General features: G+C 35.0%; 1 protein-coding gene across 1 annotated transcript in view; it reads left to right on the forward strand.

Annotated features, from left to right (window-relative positions):
- Positions 1–3,472: 3,472 nt before the first annotated feature.
- Positions 3,473–19,966, forward strand: part of MUSK (muscle associated receptor tyrosine kinase) — a gene marked incomplete at its 3' end in the record, with an annotated part of 130,272 nt that continues 113,778 nt past the window's right edge. Inside the window, exons 1-2 of the mRNA XM_008054188.1 lie at positions 3,473–3,648; positions 16,618–16,744. Of these exons, the coding sequence (XP_008052379.1) occupies positions 3,570–3,648; positions 16,618–16,744 (206 nt within the window). The remainder of the gene's footprint in view (positions 3,649–16,617; positions 16,745–19,966) is intronic.

Here is a 19,966-nt window from a genome sequence, read left to right on the forward strand (position 1 = left end):
TCTCACTCTGTTGCTTAGGCTGGAGTGCAGTGGCACACTCATGGCCACCCCAGCATCCACCTGCCAGGCTCAAGCGATCCTTCCACCTCAGTTTTCCAAGTAGCAAGAACTACAGGCGTGAGCTACCATGCCCATCTAATTTTTTTATTTATTGTAGAGATGAGGTCTCGCCAAGTTTCCCAGGCTGTTCTTGAACCCGTGGGCTCAGACAATCATCTCACCCTGACCTCCCAAAGTGCTGGGATTACAGGTTTGAGCCACCATACCCAGCCCATTTCAGAATTTGTAATCTTCAGCAACTGTCTTAGTTCATTTGTGCTGCTATAACAAAACACCCCAGGTGGAGAATTTATAAAAAACAGAAATTTGTGTCTCATAGTTTTAGAGGCCAGGAAGACCAAGATGAAGGCGTTGGCAGTTTTGTTGTCTGGTGAGGGTTCATTCACTTGTCTTAAGGTAGTACCTTAAATGCTTCCAGAGGGTAGGAGTGCTACAACCTCACATAGCAGAATAGTGTGAAACCACTTCTGCAATCCCTTATTATAGTGGTATTAATCCATCTCATGACCTAAAGGCTCCATCTTTCAACATAGTTATTTTGGGATAAAGTTCACAATACGTGGATTTGAGGAGACATATTCAGAGCATAGCAGCATCATGTATATACATATTTTTTCCTGAAATGTGATGATAATACATGAACACATTTGTAACTTACTTTTAAATTACCTTTTATATTTCAAAATTATATATGTGCATATTTTAAAAATCAAATCATTTTAGATCACTTATTATAAAAAACAATAGTCATACCTCTTTTCTTCCCTTATTTCCTGCTCCTTATAGGAACCACTTTTTTTCTTGCTGCTGCTGCTGCTGCTGCTGCTTCCTCCTCCTCTTCCTCCTCCTCCTCCTCCTCATCCTCCACTTCTTCGTCCTCTTCTTTTTTAGGGCTTTGGTCTCACTAGGTTGCCCAGGCTAGTCTTAAATTCCTGGGCTCAAGGGATCCTCTCATTTTAGCCTTTTGAGTAGCTGGGACTACAGACACATGCTGCTGCACCTGGCCTGATTTTTTAAAAATAATGAAATATGTACTAAGCTAAATTACTTTATTAGGAGGATAACAGGGAAGAGATGTATGAAAAAGATAAATTTCTGTTTTTCACAGTAGGAAGTCAATAGCTAAAGACTAAAACTGAAAAATCAAAAAGTAGTAAAATAAGCATGCTGGTTAGAAAAATGGGGGTAAGTACAGAAAAGAATCAGCTAAAAGAGTTGAAAGTTTTTGCCTATGAGGCTTCTAAACAGATCATTAAATACTACTCCTGTTTTTCACCTTTATCTTTACCCCAACTTCCAGAGGTATCTGTTACTACCAATTCCTTGAGCCCTTTGAAAGTTCTGTGATAAAACTTGAGTTGTTTTCTTCGTTCTCCGATGGCAGCTCACATTTCAGCATTATCAGTTTTGCTAAGTCCATTACTATTCAGCCATGTTTCTGTTAACCTAAACCTTCAACACTGTTGCCATTGTCTCCTCTACTGTTCTTTTTGTCATGGTGAATGTATGACTTAAAAAAAAACTTTTAAAATAAAAGACACACCTTTAAAACACATCCTACATTCTTACCTAGAAATAATTACTTTTTAAAAACCAAACATCTTTTCATACTATTACGTTTTCCTGCGTCATACTTTAAGTAGTTAATATTCCATTATCCAGATGCAATATAATGCACTAAGTCTATTTCCCTGTTAAATATTTCCATTTCCAATTTTTTCTATCAGTTAACAATAAAATTAATATCCTTGTAACTAAATTTCTATAAATTGACTTAAGAGGGCAAAGAATGAAATAGATGCCAACACAAGGGAGGAAGAATCTCAAAACAATGTGGTAAGTGCAATGGTAGAGATGTACACAGTATATTATGGAAGCCCAGAGAAGACAAACCTAATGCAACTTTAGGAAGATATGGGACTTCTGTTCTAAGAAGGCTCTCAGGAGGAGGTGGTGATGAAGCTGAAATAGGTGTTAACTGGGTGGAGAAGATGAATAGCATTCCAAGAGGAGAGAGCAGTATGAGCAATTCATGGAGGCAAGAAAGTTATATACAGGTAATTATCCGTAGGCTGCGTGGATCCATAAGCGTGGATTGCAAAAGATGAGGCAAATAAGGCAGGCAGAATTCAGTAAGGCCTCATATGTCTTGTTAGGAAGGTTTTAATATATTTTTATGTGACATAGAGTCACTGAAAACTTTTGAGTGGGGGCTATCTGAAAAGAGATTAGAGAATGACAAGATGCAAGACAGGAAGATACAGGAAGCTATGACTGTCATTCAGAGACAATGAATGTCTGAGAAGGAATTTGGGAGAGCAAGATTCTAGCTTGAAGAATTCAAAGACTAATTAGTTGGTAAAATCTGTAGCAAACAATAATCAAAACAGTCTGGTATTTGTAGAAGAACAGGCATATGGACCAATGAAACAGGATAGAAATTCCGGAAGCCAGACCTCAATTTCTCAACCAACTCATCTTTGACAAAGCCTTCCACAACAACCACTGGGAAGAGGAGAACCTATTCAGTAAATGGTGTTGGGAAAACTGATCACATGCAGAAGATTGAAACAGGACCTCTACCTATCACCATACACAAAAATTAACTCTAAATGGATCAAAGTCATTCTACCAAAAAGATATCTGCACATGCATGTTTGTTGCTCTGTTCACAATAGCAAAAACACGGAACCAACCATACTGCATCGAAGCTGGACTGGATAAAAAAAAGTGGTACATATACACAATGGAATATTATGCAGCTATAAAGAAGGACAAGCATATGGACTTTGCAGTAACTTGGATGGATGTAAAGTCGGTCATACTTAGTGATCTATCACAGAAACGAAGAACAGAGTACCATATGTTCTCACTCATAAGTAGTAGTGGGAAACTGCTGGGGGTGGGGGGTGAGATTGGGAGTTGAGGGCAACTGCCAGGGGAGGGAGGGGCATGCCTTATCAACAAGGGTACCTGTATAATGAACATTTGTATACCTAACCCTGAATTGTACCCCACATCTTTAAAATAAAAACAAAACAAAACAAATCTGTAGCAGAATGGGTTGAATGTTGGGAGTGGGGTGAGAGATGGGAAGAAGTGGAGTTTAAATAGACCCAGGTTTCTATTTTGAGTGCAGGAGAGGTGGGAGACTGATCAGAAGACCAGGAAATATACATCTCAGGGAATATGGTGATGGTTGCAAAAGGCATTGGATATTGTCCTTCTGCCAGTATTAAAAGGGATTCTAAAGGGATTTTCCTTCCCTTGTTCCCTCAGCCCTACACTTACATTACTGGACTAAGTGGATACTCACCAGCTGGCTGTGTCCATCATTACAGCCAAGTCTGAGAATTCCTGATTATACTTAGAGCCTGTGGAGCGGCTGACACACGCAGTCATTAGCAGACGACCCTTTTGTAACAAACTATGCTTTAAAATGTAAACGGTGGAGGCATTTTCCTTGCGTTGTCCAGAAGGAACTTTCTCCTGCGTAGCCTGGATTAATCATGAGAGAGCTTGTCAACATTCCACTGGTACATATTCTTACTCTGGTTGCTTTCAGCGTGACTGAGAAACTTCCAAAAGGTTGGTTTCAGCAATCTTCTCTCCTTGTTGCCTTGTCACAGTTCTAAAGCGTATGTGTACTATGATTACAACTGAATCAGTGTGGTGGGCTTGGGAAAGTAGAATGGAATGTATGGAGGCGGAGGAAACTATATACATAAGTAACGGGGTGATGATCTCTCTACTGATATTCTGCTCCTAAGTTCTGCAATGAAAAGTTTAGCCATACAGTGCACTCAGAGCCCTCACTTCTAGGGGGAAATATTAGCAGGTAGACTGCAAGTTATCAAGTTCTGTTTTGTTTATGTATTTATGAGTATATTTTATGGGTATGCCATTTTTCCAAGGTAGTCCAAATGGATGAAGAAAACATTTTCATATCAGGTTTGCCAAGAATATAATCAATGGTCTCTCAGACACCCAGAGCTTTTGTTTCTGAACAAAAAATCATTTCAATTTTTAGTTTTGGTTTTGTAAAACTCTTAATAAATATCTAAATTGCTAAAAGTCAGAAATACAGAAAGATGCACACAATTTGCCTATATAATAAAACCCAAAAGACAATGAGTTCTAAATAAATTTGAGGCTGGAGTCATGGCAAGAGACTGCAAAAGTTTTTTCAGAGCCTTTGGAATGTACCGGAAATAACACCACCTCAGAGGAAAGGAAAGCAACTTAAGAAACTGACAAACACCTGTTGCAGTAGCAAGAATGTCCACAGTGATATGGTTTCTGGCCAGTAGTATTATGAAACTAAGACTAGTGTATTTCAAATCAGAAAAACTAGAAAATATGTAATTCACAAAGTGACTGAGGACTTCATTTATATCTTTTTTTAATAGAAGACATGAGAAAGCAGATTGAATGGTATTAAACAGTTTCAAATTAATGCTTTAAAATGGAGTAAAAAGAGTTCTGCTTGGGACACAATCAAACAAATTATTTTCTTTTTATATTACTTTACCAAAGCACTGAAACAGTTTCTATCAAGTAGATAAGTGAAGGGTAGTATCTGTATGTAGGTGGAAAAAATATCTTTAGATTTTGTGGTTTACTGAAAATTCTGGAGTCACAAGGTTGGGATTCACATGCAAATAAGATATAAATTTCTTCTTGAATAATCTGATTACACAGATTTTTTGTTTTGTTTTGTTGTTTCACTTTTTCCACTTTACTTGAACAGAATGGTATCTTCAAGTGTATTTAAACATCTAATTTCCAGTTAATACTTTAAGGTATCTTCAGATAAAAGAGAATCTAGATATTTTCAAACAGCTAATAATAGCCAGATAGACTTAACATTGGCTTCAGATTCTTTTAATGCTTCCTGATCATACTACGGATGTCCGGTAAGACAACACCTGGATGCTTGAACATATCCATATGTTTAAAGTCTTATTTGTGTTATTCTAAACCATACAATTACATAAATGACAAGATTAAATCCTAAAACTTGATAAAAGTTAGTCCTAAGGGAGCAGAACAATGGAATTTTATGGTCCAAATCAGAATTTGGTGAACACACACACACACACAAACCCCCCAAAACCTTTCTATCTGAATAAGTCCTAATGTTTCTATATTCTAGAAAGAAATTATTTCTAGTTGTAAGACTTTACAGATAAAGCTCTTAATTTAAACACATACTATCTCTATTTTGAAAATTTCAAAATGTGGTAGTATCAACGTAACAAAGCCAAGCATCCTGCCTTTTAAATAAACTAATCAGATTATAAATCCAATTTTGAATCTTATAATTCATTTACTATATACTTAGATTTTAAAACTAAAAAACTGAAACAATATAGTTTTCTTAGTCTACTGTACTAATTGTAAAATCTAAATTAGTATTAGTTTAACATCAACCTTAGCCAAAAATACCATGACTAGTAGAGCAAATATCAATTTGCTATACACATCAGTTCTAAGAATAAATAACATCATGAAAACAGTCCTTAAAAGTTTAAGTGTTAAGGTATGAGATAAAAATTGGTAGAAATAACCATTATAATATTTTATTTAATACTGTTGAAAATAATGAAAATATTCCACCTTATCTATTTTATAGTTGTTTTCTTTATTCTTGCCAAAGGTAATAACAAAGAGATTTTTAGATGCCATATTTTTCTGAAGTTCCTCATCATGAATGAATCAAGGAAACTACATAATAATGTATTACAAAATAAGCTGACATTTTAAATAGTGCAAAAATATTCAGGGAATTCTTTTCTAACTCTCTGCACACAGGTTCCTTGACAAAGTTAATACCAATTTTGTAGAACTCGTAACTTACTGTTTCAGTTTAGTTTAATTGAGACTCCTATCCTAATGTTCAAATATAAGGGGGACAGTCATTGTATTTTGGAAGTATTTCAACTAGTGATACTTTTCAATGGCGAATTTAATTTCATAACCCCAAGTAGGAGAATTTTATAGTCATGTATGAAAGTAGTTAACATTTCATTGAATACTTGCCTTAACCATATATGTCAATAACATGTAATGTTTTATCAGGCAATAGTAAGCACATGGTGTAGTGTTAAATTCTTCAGGAATACAGGAGTTCATATAAGAAGTCTAGATTTGCTTAATGGACACAAAGAACTCTTGCCAAAACTCTACCTTTAAAATTATACCTTTTACTACCATACCTTGAAGTGTTTGAATCTAAGTGACTTATCTTTAGATATGTTTGAATAACCTCTTCTTTTAAATTGTATGCATACAGGGATAAGAATCACAGATTTAACATATGACTAAGTCAGTACCAGCACAGCTGTTATTGAAATCCAGGACACCCAGTACTGGATGAATGTTTTATATTGACGTGCATTGAAAGAACTACGCATTACATGTTTGGATAAACACAGTTGCTCTAGATATTTTTGAGCTTCAATATCAGAAAGAGCAGAAATGTCAAGATTTTTATAAACTACCTTATTTCCAAAGGTGAATTAGGCAGCTTCTCAGTGAAATAGGACTTGAGGTCACTGGGGAGATTGACAAGTGAGAGGTGAAGTGGACCAGAGGGGAGTGGTCCCATTCAAGAAAATGAGAGGACTGCATGAGCCATACAAAGAACCCAGCTAGGGCTTTGGACTACACCAGTCTTTATAGCGCCCTGAGCTGAACAGTTGTTTTACTTTATCCAGAAGTGCTATATGAATATTAGGTAGCTAGGACAGATGGTTGGATTAATTCAGGATTGGCGCTTTTCCAGGCTCACTGCAGCTACAGAAGTGGAAAGTAAAGTGTTAGAGTTATATGGCAACATACCTTGGGGTGTAGGTTGAATATGAGGAAAGTGAATCAACATTTAGGGGATAGAAGAGAATGTTGAGATTATGTTCCTTCTTCCTAGTTCCTGATGTTTTTCTGTGTATCTTTAGGAAAGGCACATAACTCTCTGTGAGTCTCAGTTTCCTAGAAAATGAAAATTTGCCTACCAATGCTTGACAATGATGGTTATGTATTATGCTATGAGTAGTCAGTGATTGGAGTAGGTGCTACACATGTTTTAGATGAGACCTTATGAGACCATGTTTTAACCCAAAGGAATGCTCCCAGGAAGAGCAGTTTCAGAAATTTAACAGGTAGAGTAGAACTTTTATCTGCCTCTGCCTGTGACATCCCAGAAAGCAAGGACCAAGGGTGTTTTCTGTGGCAAATAATTAATCATACAGCATTAATAAATGGATATTAAGTATTGTTACAAGTTACAAAGACATCATAACAAAAAATAATCAGTGAGTAGTTGGTAAGTTAGTGGCCATGTGCTAGAGTCCATAAAATACAAAGGAAGAGTAATATCACATCCTTCTCACCAAGCAGATAATACTGAAGTTAAGTTACTCTTTGGGTCCAGAAAATTGTTGTGTTCATTTTCATGTATTTGTTATTCATGCAGTCCTTGGACTGAGAGAATAAATAGTGCCCTAGTTTAAACAGGCTCTGGCTGAGATGAAAGCTGGATAGTAGAATGAAAGTAAACAAGAGATAGTCTGCTGAGTCAACAGATATCATTAAATACGACTATGGGATTGTGTTAGTAAAAATTTGAAAGCAGATTTGGATAATTGTAAATATGAGTAAAGTGGACTTAATCAACTATATTCTGCCTATAGAAATTAATATTGATGTAAATCTTCCCTTTTTTCCCCTCTCTGTGCATGACCAGTACTATCTTAAAGACAGTATATCTTAGAGTTAAGGGACTGGAACCTTAATTGGCTGTAACCCCGAAGTTCAGCTCTATTACTTTCTACTTTTGTGAGGTTTAAACAAATTACCAAACCATTCTTAGCCTCCATCGCTAACCTGCAAACGGGAACATTAATAGTATCTACTTTTATGTTTGTTGTGATAAATTAAAGAGATGAGAGAAAAGTATAAGGCATAGCACATAGCAGATTCTTAATCAATTTTAGATGCTAATATTATAAAAACAGAGTAAAATCTCATATAAGTCTGTCATGTCTCTGAACCTTATGGGAAAGTGTTAACAATAAAGTTCTTAGTAACACCTCACTTATTTCTGTTTGTCTAAGTTTTTCAAGACACTCTGACTTATTTTATCTTAACTGATCTAAACAAAGTTAGTGACGTGCCATTGGAAATATAACATTAAGTCTGTTATCTCTGCCACTTCTGCATCTGTATAATGAATGAAAAGAAACTAATGAATGAAGTTTATTTTTTATAAAAATAATACACAGTATTTAATGTTTTTGAAAACATAAAATACACAAAGTTTAAAACATAAAAAACTACCCATACTTCCAGGACTGTTAACATGTTGGTATATTTTCTTCCACTTTTTTTTATGTTGTTTTTAAACAAAGCGCTAATAATATTGTTTATACAATTCCACTGCCTGCTGTTTTTCTTAGCAATAAAGCACAAACATATCCTTTATTATTAATACTCTTAAAAATATCATTTGCAGTGACTATGTAATTAATATCCTGTTTAGAAAACAGCGTGCTGGTGTATGTTTTATATCTACCTCTCTGAGAATAAAAGGCTCTGATTTGTTGCACTTGGTTTCTGTAAACATTCCAAATCATGATCAATTTCAAGCTACCAGCAAACTCTGAACACTGAGTTGGGAAAGAACATGTTTAGTAGCATTTTTTTATATACTATTTCTACCATGCAGCTACATTAAATAATCTCAAGAGTATAGATAGTAGTGAAATGTTTAATAATTAGAGGTCCAAACTTTACCTGTATGATGCCCACTTGAATACCTAATCCTGAATTGTACCCTACATCTTTAAGATAAAATATATATAAAAAAATTAAGTGATATATTTTGAGTATTATTACTGTTTTAATATAATTTATTTAAATATGAATACATACAATTTAGCTTTCAATAATGGTTGTATTTGGAAATCATCTCACAAAACATTCCTGAAAAAATTACCAGTTGACTCTTGCAAGTGTGTGTAAGCCATTTCCTGGGGACCACAGTTAGAAGACATAATTATCTATGCACCTAACTCCTCTCCCATTTTACTACAGCTAGTAGAATTGGTCCTGGGGACCACAGTTAGAAGACATAATTATCTATGCACCTAACTCCTCTCCCATTTTACTACAGTTAGTAGAATTAAGTACAGTTGGATCTGTTTTGCTCCGTGAAAGTCACTTTTATGCCTTTCTATATATGAGATTATTTCCTTAGGGGTAAATATTCATGATAAATTTGAATATAATCCAGAGACCAGGAGAACAGTTGAACAGCCAGGGTTTTTGTTTCTAAATTATTGAATCAAATAACATTTACAGAGAGCACTGTGTGGACCAAGGGCAAATTAAAATGTTTTCTATATATTCATTTATTTAATTCTCATGACAAACCTATGTAGAGGGTTTATTAGTTTCTTCATCTCAATGAACATCACCAGTTAACCTTTGGCCCACCATTACCCATACCTTGCAAGTTCCATATAATTTTGTTTTTGCTGTTTATCTCTTAATATCTATGTGATTATATTATTGATTGCTTATATCATTCTTTAGTTATTTAGAAAAAGACTTTTTCCTAAGGGATTGACTTCTTTCTTTCTTTTTGACTTCTTTTTTTAAACTTTACCAATTACAAGTTTACTTCCATAGTATTTAGAAAATTAATATTTCTTTAGCATTCTAATCTGTTTGTTCTAACTTTTTGTATTACAAAGATAATATGTATTCATTTTATAAAAATTCCTGGAAGATACTACCAAACAAAAATATAAAATTACACATAATGTTCATATTTAAAGACACATTGTTTTAACATTTTTGGTATTAAGACTTCCAGTCTCTCATATACCTATAAATATGCACATATATATTATATGTGTTATATATATTATATGTGCATGTATGCATGTGTGTGTCTATATGTATATACACACAAATATTTATCACATACATGTACATACTGACAGTGACAAAAATGTATTTTAACATATTTTAAGAGATATTTTCTATGTATTACTTTTAGTTTGCCATAATCAGAAGTGTTTGGACGCTGATGGTAACCACTTTGAGTACCTCTTGTAATTGCAGAAGTCAAACATGACTTGTATTCATCTATTATCAGTATATATTAAGTATTAAAATTTTAATAGTTTTTTTCTTTTCTTAAAATGTGTATACAATTTTTGGCACTCTGTGTGTGTGTGTGTGTGTGTGTGTGTGTGTGTGTGTGTGTGTGTAATTTTGTTTACAAATTTTGGGGCCTGTCACTTCATTTAGAAAAGGGAATCATTTAGATTAGAACCTCTCTCTTCAGTTTCCTACCAGTAAATGGGAAAATCTACCTCTTAGCATCCATCCTTTCCTGTTTACCCCTCATTTTGCTTCAAGAGAACTTTTTTCTCCAGCTCATGGTTAAACCCTCTTCCTTACTCTGAGCTCGATATTTGTTCGCTCTCTCAGTGACCTTCAGTTATCTCCCCCAATCCTTTTTTTCCAATGTCCAACATTTTGTTTCTACCAGATGCTTCCAATCAGCATTTAAACCCCACCTTTGTCCCCATTTTCACCTCATGGTGCTGTCTAGCCTCTCTTCCCTTCCATTGTTAAACTATGCTGCAAAAAGATGCTATCTCTCTCCTCTCCACTCCTCATTGTCTCCACTTTCTTATCTCCCACCTATCCCTTACCCTCTGCAGTCTGGCTTCCCATTCCCAGTACCACTGAATCTGATATCTATAGATACTCTTTAAACTATTGCTATAATGAATCCTATTCAACGGGATTTCAAAATAAGTTATTCTTATGTCTTTACAAGGATGTTTTGTGCTTAAACATACGTGGTAATTTTCAAATATACCTTTAAATTTAATTTGCTTCTTAAAATTTTTAATTAAGGGTTTTACATCTTGCTCAGCTTACATGAGAATTGTATTTGTCCAAGATTAACTTGGGAAGCTTTCTATAGTTTATATTCTCTGCAGCTTTTAAGTAACAGGAGACTAAATTCTTTCTCAAATATTAAAAGGACTTAACTGAAAACCTTTTGGGTCTCTTTTTTTTTTGAGAGATGTTTTTTGATCATCTGATCTCATCTTTTGTTGGTCTTGTTGATAGTTTTACCCCAACGGTTACTACATTCTGGTATGTAGTTTCTCATTATAACTACCCCTCTCAGAATACTTTTAATTGCATTTTGGTTTTCTTTTGATGTTAGAATTATTTTAAACAATATTTTTCTTCAAAATTCTTAATTCTTTGAATTCAGGTTTTTAAAATTAAAATTATAGTTTATTTAAAAGTAAATTAGAGAGAGAAAGAGAAGGGAGAGAGAAGATTCACCTCCCCAAGGTGGGGGAAGGAGCCAAAGCCAGGAAGTATGGAGACAGCCATAGCTCAAAGAGCACATGGCCACACCAGAGTCTAGCAAGGCAATGAATGACCTGAATTCAGGTTTTAAATAGAGTATACATTAATGTTTACTTTTATCAAATTCTGGTCTAAGAATATGACTTATTTAAAGTATGTTTTCAAAATTTATTTTATTTTTAGTTTTTGTGGGCAGTTGAAAAGATGTGTCATCTATCAGGGCTTAGAGTTTGATGTGCATATCTGTTTAATTAAATTAATTAATTCTGTTTCACTACATGTATATTTACATCTTTGTCTTTTGATCTAACCAGAATGGGGGTTTTTTTGGCTTGTTTTACTGTCTTTTTATTGTTAATTTCTTACAAGTTTTATTGTGGTTAGAAAGTATAGTCTGTGTGAAATAAATTATTTGAGATGGATTAAAATCTTTCTAGCTTAGTAAATTTTCAGTACTTTTGAATGCTTCGACTGTGCTTCATTTTTAGAAATGCATTCTCTAATTGTTGCATTAAATGTTTTATAGGTGTACATTATATCTAGACTGTTTGTTAATTTTGATGTTTATATCTTCTGTATCTTTACTACTATTTTTGTTTAATTTATTAGTGTCTCAAGGAAATATGTTAAAGGCTTACACCATTCTAAATCACTTCTCCCTATACTCTTGTGATTTTGATTTTACTTTTGGCTTTAGTTATTTTTAGTCCTTATTTTCACATAATTAAGTTTCATAATTGTTGTATCTTCTTAACAAATTGTCCCTTTTATCATTAAGTAATGCTTCTCTTTTTTCTTATAAATGCTTATCCCCTTATATTCTACTTTTATATATTACTGTTGCTATACAACTTTGTTTTGGATAGTATTTGCTTTGTATATATTTTCCCTTTCATTTTTAACATTTCTGTTTTATTTTATTTAGGTGTGTCTTTTGTATTTGATAGTGTCTGCCATTTTATAAGTCAGATTATAGCATTGACATTTACTAAGATTTCTGATATATTTAGGCTTGTTTTGTTGATATTATTTTATATCTTCTTTTAACCATGCCTTTTATTGACTTATTTGTATTCCTTTTCTTCATTTTGCTTTTGTTTGCTTGTTTCTGTTTTTGACTGATGCAGTATTTCTAGTCCCTTTTTTTCTCCTGTTGTTTTTGAAGTTTTGTTTTTTAATCTTTTCTTTTAGTGGCAACCATTAATACAGTTTTAACACACGTGTTTAATCATAGATCCCCTGACCCCCATTTGTAGTTATTCAGTATTTCTGTCCTGTTCTTGTTTATGGCAAAGAGCTTAGCATGTTTTACTGAACTTCTTCCCTGAACTTTTATCTTGTAATTGTTTGCCTAGAACTTAACTACACTCATTTTTAAACAGAAAAATTAATAATTTAAAAAAATATTCCACAGTGCTAAAATTGCTGTTGTAACTGGGCTCGGTGGCTCAGCCTGTAATCCCGCGCCTTTGGGAGGCTGAGGTGAGTGAATTGCCTGAGCCTGTTGGTTCGAGACCCGCCTGGGCAGGCGAGACCTCATCTCTACAATAAATCAAAAAATTAGCCGGGTGTGGTAGCACGCCTCTCATTCCGGCTCCTCGCAAGGCTGAGGCGGAAGGATCGCCGGAGCCCAGCAGGTCGAGGCTGCGGTGGCTGGGAGCGGCCACTGCACTCCAGTCTGGGCGACAGAGTGAGACTCCAACTCTAAAATAAATAAATAAATAAACAAATAAATAAAATTGCTGTTGTATTTTACCACCACCTATGCTATTGTTTCTTATAACTCACCCTTTTTAGGTACAAGTTAATTCTTATCAAATTTATATATTTTAATAACTGTCAGAGAAAGTCTATGAGTGATAAATATTTTAAGTATTTGTCTGTTTGTGTCTTAATTTTGACGCCTTTAAAATTATTAAACTGGCTAGTGAGCTGGTTATACAATTCTAGGCTAACAGTTATTTTTTCTCAGCTCTGTAAATATATTAGTCCATTTGCTTTTGGTATAAGTTGCTGTTTCTGAATAATTTCAGGTCAGCCTAATACGCCTTCCTATCAAGATAATTTTTTTCCCTTCTAATTGGTTTAATATTTTATTTTACCTTTAATTTTCTATAGTTTTATTCCAATGTGTCTAGTGATTTTAATTTCTTTATTTGTCTTGGCACTTGATGAGTACTCTCAGCCTTAACATTCATGGATTTTTTTTTCAGTTTTAAACAATTATCAACTTTTTATTTATTTACATATTGCTTCTGGGTTGGTTCCCTTTTTTCCCCTGGAACTTCTGTTAGATGTAGTTTGGTGTCTTTCACTCTAAACTTTATGTCTTCTAACTATTTTAAAATAGTGTTCATCTATTTCTTCACGCTGCATTCTGTATATTTTAATGGTAATTTTACTGTAAAGTTGAGAAAAAGAAAGCCCTGATATTTATGCATAAGATATCATTTTACCTAAAAATTCTGCTTTCTTATTTCAACTACTCTTTTTCAACTTTTTCATTTGTCCCTTTTATAAAGGCATCAGAAATACTGTTTTATTCATTTAAACAGTACATTAGTCACTGTGCTAACCTTGAGGATTGAAAGAGGTTTTAGACGAATAATTCCTGACCTAAAGTTCAAGGTTTTTATTACTAAATGTGGGACAAAGACATAAACAGATTATTTTAATAGTGTCTGTGTGACAAGTGACCCTATACAAGAAACACATACAGATGATCTAAGATTAAGGAAAAGAGCATTTGCGTCTGCCTAGCAAGTCAGGGTAACTGGAAAGAGATGACACAACCATTAATGTATTTGCTATATCTATAGATGTGCTGATTCTGGATATTTCATATAAAGGGTGGTTCTGTGTGATTGGCTTCTTTGACTTAGTCTAAACTGGATTCTTAAAAAAGAATAACATTAGTGAGGGAGATCTTGGCCAAGTGAAACCCTCCCATTTTCCCTCACTCTCAATAGATGAGCTTGCCTTAGGCTTCACTGAAAAAATGAGATTTTCTCAGAAAGTAGATACATCTTTTATGGCCAATGTGCCAGTTTTTCTAGGCTCTCCATATATTTGTCCCCAAAATATCCCACTTCTAAGATATTGCTCATAATACTTACTTGGCTTTGATATATTTATGTTTTAACTAAAGTGAGTACATAATTTATTGTTCAAGTTTAGATATTTTTGGAGCATAGGGGATACTGATAATAACTATGCCAAAGCAACAGTCATAACTGATTATTGGAGCTGATCATTATATGTATCTATCCCACCTCTTCATCTAGATTGTGGACCCCTTAGAAAGCAGAGATGTGCTCTATACATCTTTTTGCTTTTAGTTCAACCCAGTGCTTGCTACATGGTAAAGAGTAAATCTCTGCTAAATAATAAAAATGATAGCATAGCAGTGATTATGATTATTTTAAATCAGATTGTACAAAGGAGTGAATTTCCAGTCTCAACCAAATACAGGAGCTGGTACTTTTTTTTTAACCCATCACAGCCCCTGAGGTGATCAGGACCATCCTTACTTTATTTTGGTGGGGTTTAGATGTTTCCAGAAACATTGAAGAGAGGAATGTCCTTTTGCCAACACATTCCCATTCTTCTTAACCTCTTTTTCCTGTCTTGCTATTCTAATCCAGATAGGAGAGGCTAGACATGGTCCCCTCATGTCATAGGAGAGTGGGAAGACAGAGAGACTATGTCTAGCCTCTCCTCCCATTGGCTTTTTGTATAAATTTTTAAAAAGTGAAACAGCTTTATTGAGATATACTTCACATACTATGCATCTTACTCATTAAGGTGTACTATTCACAAAGTCATGCATTTATCACCATAATAAATTTTAGAATATTTTTATTACACCCAAAAGAAATCTTGTCCCCATCCATACCCAGTCCTGTGCAACCACCAATGTATTTTCTGTCTCTATAGATTTGCCAGTTCTGAACATTTCATATAATGGAAATTACATGATGTATAGTCCTTTGTGACTGGCTTATTTCACTTAGTTTACTGTTTCCAAGGTTCATCCATGTTGTAGCATTTAATGATACTTTGGTTATTTTTATTGTCAAATAATACTCATTTATATTGATATATCACACTTTATGCGCTCATCTATCAGTAGACATTTGAGTTGGTTATTGGAAAGAATACTTTCGTGAACATGAGTATACAAATATTTGTTTGAGTCCCCACTTTCAATTCTTTTAAACATATACCTGAAACTGGAATGGTTGACTCACATTGTAATTCTGTTTAATTATCTTGAGGAGCCACCATACTCTTTTCCACATAGGCAATAGCATTTTACATTCCTACCATAAATGCACAAGGGTTTTGATCTCTCTACATTCCTGTCAACATTTATTATTTTTCTTTTCTATTATAGTTACCTTGATGGCTATAAAGTGGTATCTTGTGGTTTTTGACCTGTATTTCCTTAATGGCAAATGATCTTGAACATCTTTTCATGTGCTTATTGGCCATTTGTATACCTTCTTTGGATAAATATTTATTCAAATCCTTTGTCCAGTTTCTTTTGGGTTATTTGCCTTTTATTATTGAGTCTCTTTCTATTCTATTCATATGCGGATGTGATTTATCTGTAAATATGGTGAAACTTAAGCTTCAAATCTGTTATTTACAGGAGTCCTTTCTAGGACATTCAGTAGACTCTAATAATGTGTCCATATAAACATGAATTTTTATAAAATTTTGGAAAAACCATCCTTAAACAATTATTAAGATTGCTGCCTTTTTCCACTCTGACTTTCCTTCAGACTTGCTTCCTTTCATGCTAATTGGTATTGGGGTGGCCACAGAAATTTTGTATTCATAATTTTACGTTTTCTTTTTAAAAGGCCCCCAAATTATATAACCTAGAGCCCCACAAAACCTAATGTGCCTCCTCTTGTATATAAAGATTCTTAGCTCTATTCTCCTGAGAGCCCTCTATTAGTCTCAAATGCCTAGCTTGGAAGTAGAAATAACATGCTTACACAAAATCTTTCTTTCTTTTTTAGCAAGCTTCTGCCTGGAGAAATATAATTCTCATTCATGTATATGATGGCTTCTGACTGAGAAAGGAGGGATGAATAAACAACGTTCTAGAATGCTTTGTCTTGATTTTTCCTCTCCTTCCAGCTCCTGTCATCACCACGCCTCTTGAAACAGTGGATGCCTTAGTTGAAGAAGTGGCTACTTTCATGTGTGCAGTGGAATCCTATCCCCAGCCTGAGATTTCCTGGACTAGAAATAAAATTCTCATTAAGTAGGTATTCTATCTCTTTCTGGTAAGGATGTTCACTGTTGCCTTGCAGTTTATCTTTGGCATAAATATAACCACAGCTATAGATATATTAGGGTTCACCTTTTAGAATACATAAATTGCAAATTTCCTCATTTCATAAATGTAAGATCTGATTGATTGAACTTAGGAGAATTTCTTTTTAAAAAATTTTTTATTTTAAATATGTGGGGTACAATTCAGAATTAGGTATACAAATGTTCATTGCAGTTACCCTTGTTGATGAGGTGTGTCCCCCTCCTCTGGCAGTTTCCCACTACTGCCACTCCCGACCCTGCCCTCCCCTGGCAGTTTTCCACTACTGCCAATCCCCTTCTTAGAGTATTATGATTGTTGTTCAAGGTCTGCTTATGAGTGAGAACATGAGATACTTAGTTCTTCATTTCTGTGATAGATCACTCAGTGTTATAGCCTCTAAGTTCATCCAAGTTGCTGCAAAGTTTATAATTTTGTCCTCCTTTATGGCTGCATAATATTCCATTGTGTATATGTACCACATTTTAAAAATTCAGTTCTCTTAATTTCTTAAAGCAAAAGAGTGATTTAACTGACATAGGAAAGTCAGGGATATTTCACAATTTGTTGATATAGGTAAGTCAGGGAAGCCCCCAGACTAGAACCTACAAGAAGCTTCACAGCAATTAGGAAACAGCTTGATATTCTAAGTCTGGGGACATGTGTTCTAAGAGAAGCTGGGGAGTTAGTAGGATCCAGCCTCATCTCCTGTACTTGTAATATTTCAATAGAGTGAAGTATGTTGTCTAAGAATCTGACCTCTTTGTTACCATCACCTTTTATTTTGAGAGTTGGAACTTCAAAATATACTGGGGCCGCCTCTCAAATGATTAAATTACTGCTTGGCAATAAAGAATATGCTATCCCTTCCTCATTATAATAGTTAACTCATTAAAAATCTGTAACAGGCCGGGCTCGGTGGCTCAGCCTGTAATCCCGCGCCTTGGGAGGCTGAGGTGAGTGGATTGCCTGAGCCGGCGGGTTCGAGACCCGCCTGGGCAACTTGGTGAGACCTCATCTCTACAATAAAAAAAAAAAAATCTGTAACAGAAAGAATCATGATTTCCTAGCAGGCAATACAGCTTGCATTAGGGTTATATGCTGTCTTAATCCATTTGACTGACACAACAAAACTACCACAGACTGGATGGCTAATAAATTACAGAAAGTTATTTCTCACAGTTCTGGAGACTGGTAAGTTCAAATTCAAGGTCATAGCATATTTATGTCTGGTGAATGACAGCTTTCTGGTTCATAGACGGTTTTCTTTTTGTTGCGTCCTCACATGGGAGAAGGGGTGAGGGAGTTCTTCTGGGTCTCTTTATAAGGACATTATTCTCACTCATGAGGGGATTAGAAACTTAATAACATTGGGGATTAGATTTCAACATATAAATTCTGGGAAAACATAAAAATTTGGTCTATAGCAAGTGCTTAAACTGGTATCCATAGACTAGTGTTCATGAACTAGGATGGGGAAGAATATGACATCTTCTGTTTTGTTAATGTCTAACTGAAATTTGTAATGTGGGAAATCACCCTGTGCTGTGGCAGCCTTCAAATACTCTGTCAGGCAAGCTATTCCAGAAGTTCTGGAACAGGAAAGCTCACATACCAAATTAAGATATTTGAAATACTTTTCTGGATCTTTTGCAATCTGGATAGACTGAGAATTTCCCAAATCATCAAGTCCTGGTTCTTTTTTGTTTATCAGGTCTTCGCTCAAATTATCTTTATCCTCTCGAATTTTACTATAAGTAGCAAAAAGAAACCAGGCCAGAACATTACTATTTGACTTGGAAATTTCCTCAGCTAAATGTCTGAGTTCATCATTTATATGTTTTATTTTCCACATAACTGCAGGACACCATTCAGCTTAGCTATCTGCCCTATAGAACAAGGATCCCATTTCTTCCCCTTCTCAGTAACAAGCTCCTCATTTCCATCTGAGCCCTCACCAGTCATAATATTCATATTTCTTCCAACAGTCAGTTCATGTAACTGCGGTGTTTCCTAAAATAATTAAGATGTTCTGTCCCACATTCCCCACTGCTTTCTGCGTTCTCAGCAGCACAGTCTTTTACATGTATACTTCCACTGAAAGTCTCTTCAAGGAAATCTAGCCTTTTTCTAGCACATTCCTCAAAATTCTTTTAGTTCTCCCCACTCCCCTATTGTAAAGGCAAGCCACATAAACATTTTAAAGTATTTGTTATGCCAAGTGTGGTGATTCATGCCTGTTATCTCAGCACTTTGGGAGGCTGAGGTGAGAGGATTGCCTGAGCCCAGGGGTCAACTTGGCAAGACCTTGTCTCTACAATTAAAAAAAAAAAAAATTAGCCGGGCGTGGTGGAGCGTGCCTGTGGTTCCAGCTACTTGGAAGGCTGAGGCGGAAGGATCACCTGAGCCCAGTAAATTGAGGCTGTAGTGGCCATGAGTATGCCACTGCACTCCAGCCGGAGTGACAGAGTGAAGTTCTGACTCAAAAAACAATAAAAATAGAAAGTATTTTTTGCAGCAGCAGCACACTTCCAGGTATAAAAATCTGTATTTATCCTACTGTTGTTGTAATGAATTATCACAAACTTTTTGGTCTTAACATACATTTATTATCTTATTGTTCTGGAGGTCACAAGTGTAAAGTAAATCTTGCTGGGCTAAAAAATCAGTGTTGGCAGGGCTGAGGTCCTTCTGGAGGCTCTAGAAAAAAATCTGATTTCTTGCCTTTCTCGATTTCTAGAGGCCACCTGCATTCCTTGGCCCCTTCCTCCACTTACAAAGCTAGAAATCATACCAACTTGGACCTCTGCCTCCACTGTCATGTCTCATCTTCTGACTCTTCTGTCTCCTCTCCCATCTTTCATGGACACTTATTATACATCATGCCCATAACCCAGGAGAACCTGAAACTCATTTTAAGATTCTTAACATCTGCAAAGTTACTCTAGTCATTTAAGGTAACATATTCATAGGTTCTGGTGATTAAGACAATAATCTTTGGAGGACTATTATTCTGCTTACTGCACACATTTGGCATAAAGAATCCTTATTTGGTTATTTTTTGAAAAGACTCACTTTTATGTTGATGCTTCCCTCAGATTTCTTTCTGTTGCCCTAACACCCTTCTGAACAGTGTGTGTAAAATTAAATAGATAATATATGTAAATCATT

Source organism: Carlito syrichta, unplaced genomic scaffold (assembly GCF_000164805.1).
Source record: "Carlito syrichta isolate Samal-C Ts95f unplaced genomic scaffold, Tarsius_syrichta-2.0.1 Scaffold289196, whole genome shotgun sequence".
In the NCBI taxonomy this organism is placed as follows: domain Eukaryota; kingdom Metazoa; phylum Chordata; class Mammalia; order Primates; family Tarsiidae; genus Carlito; species Carlito syrichta.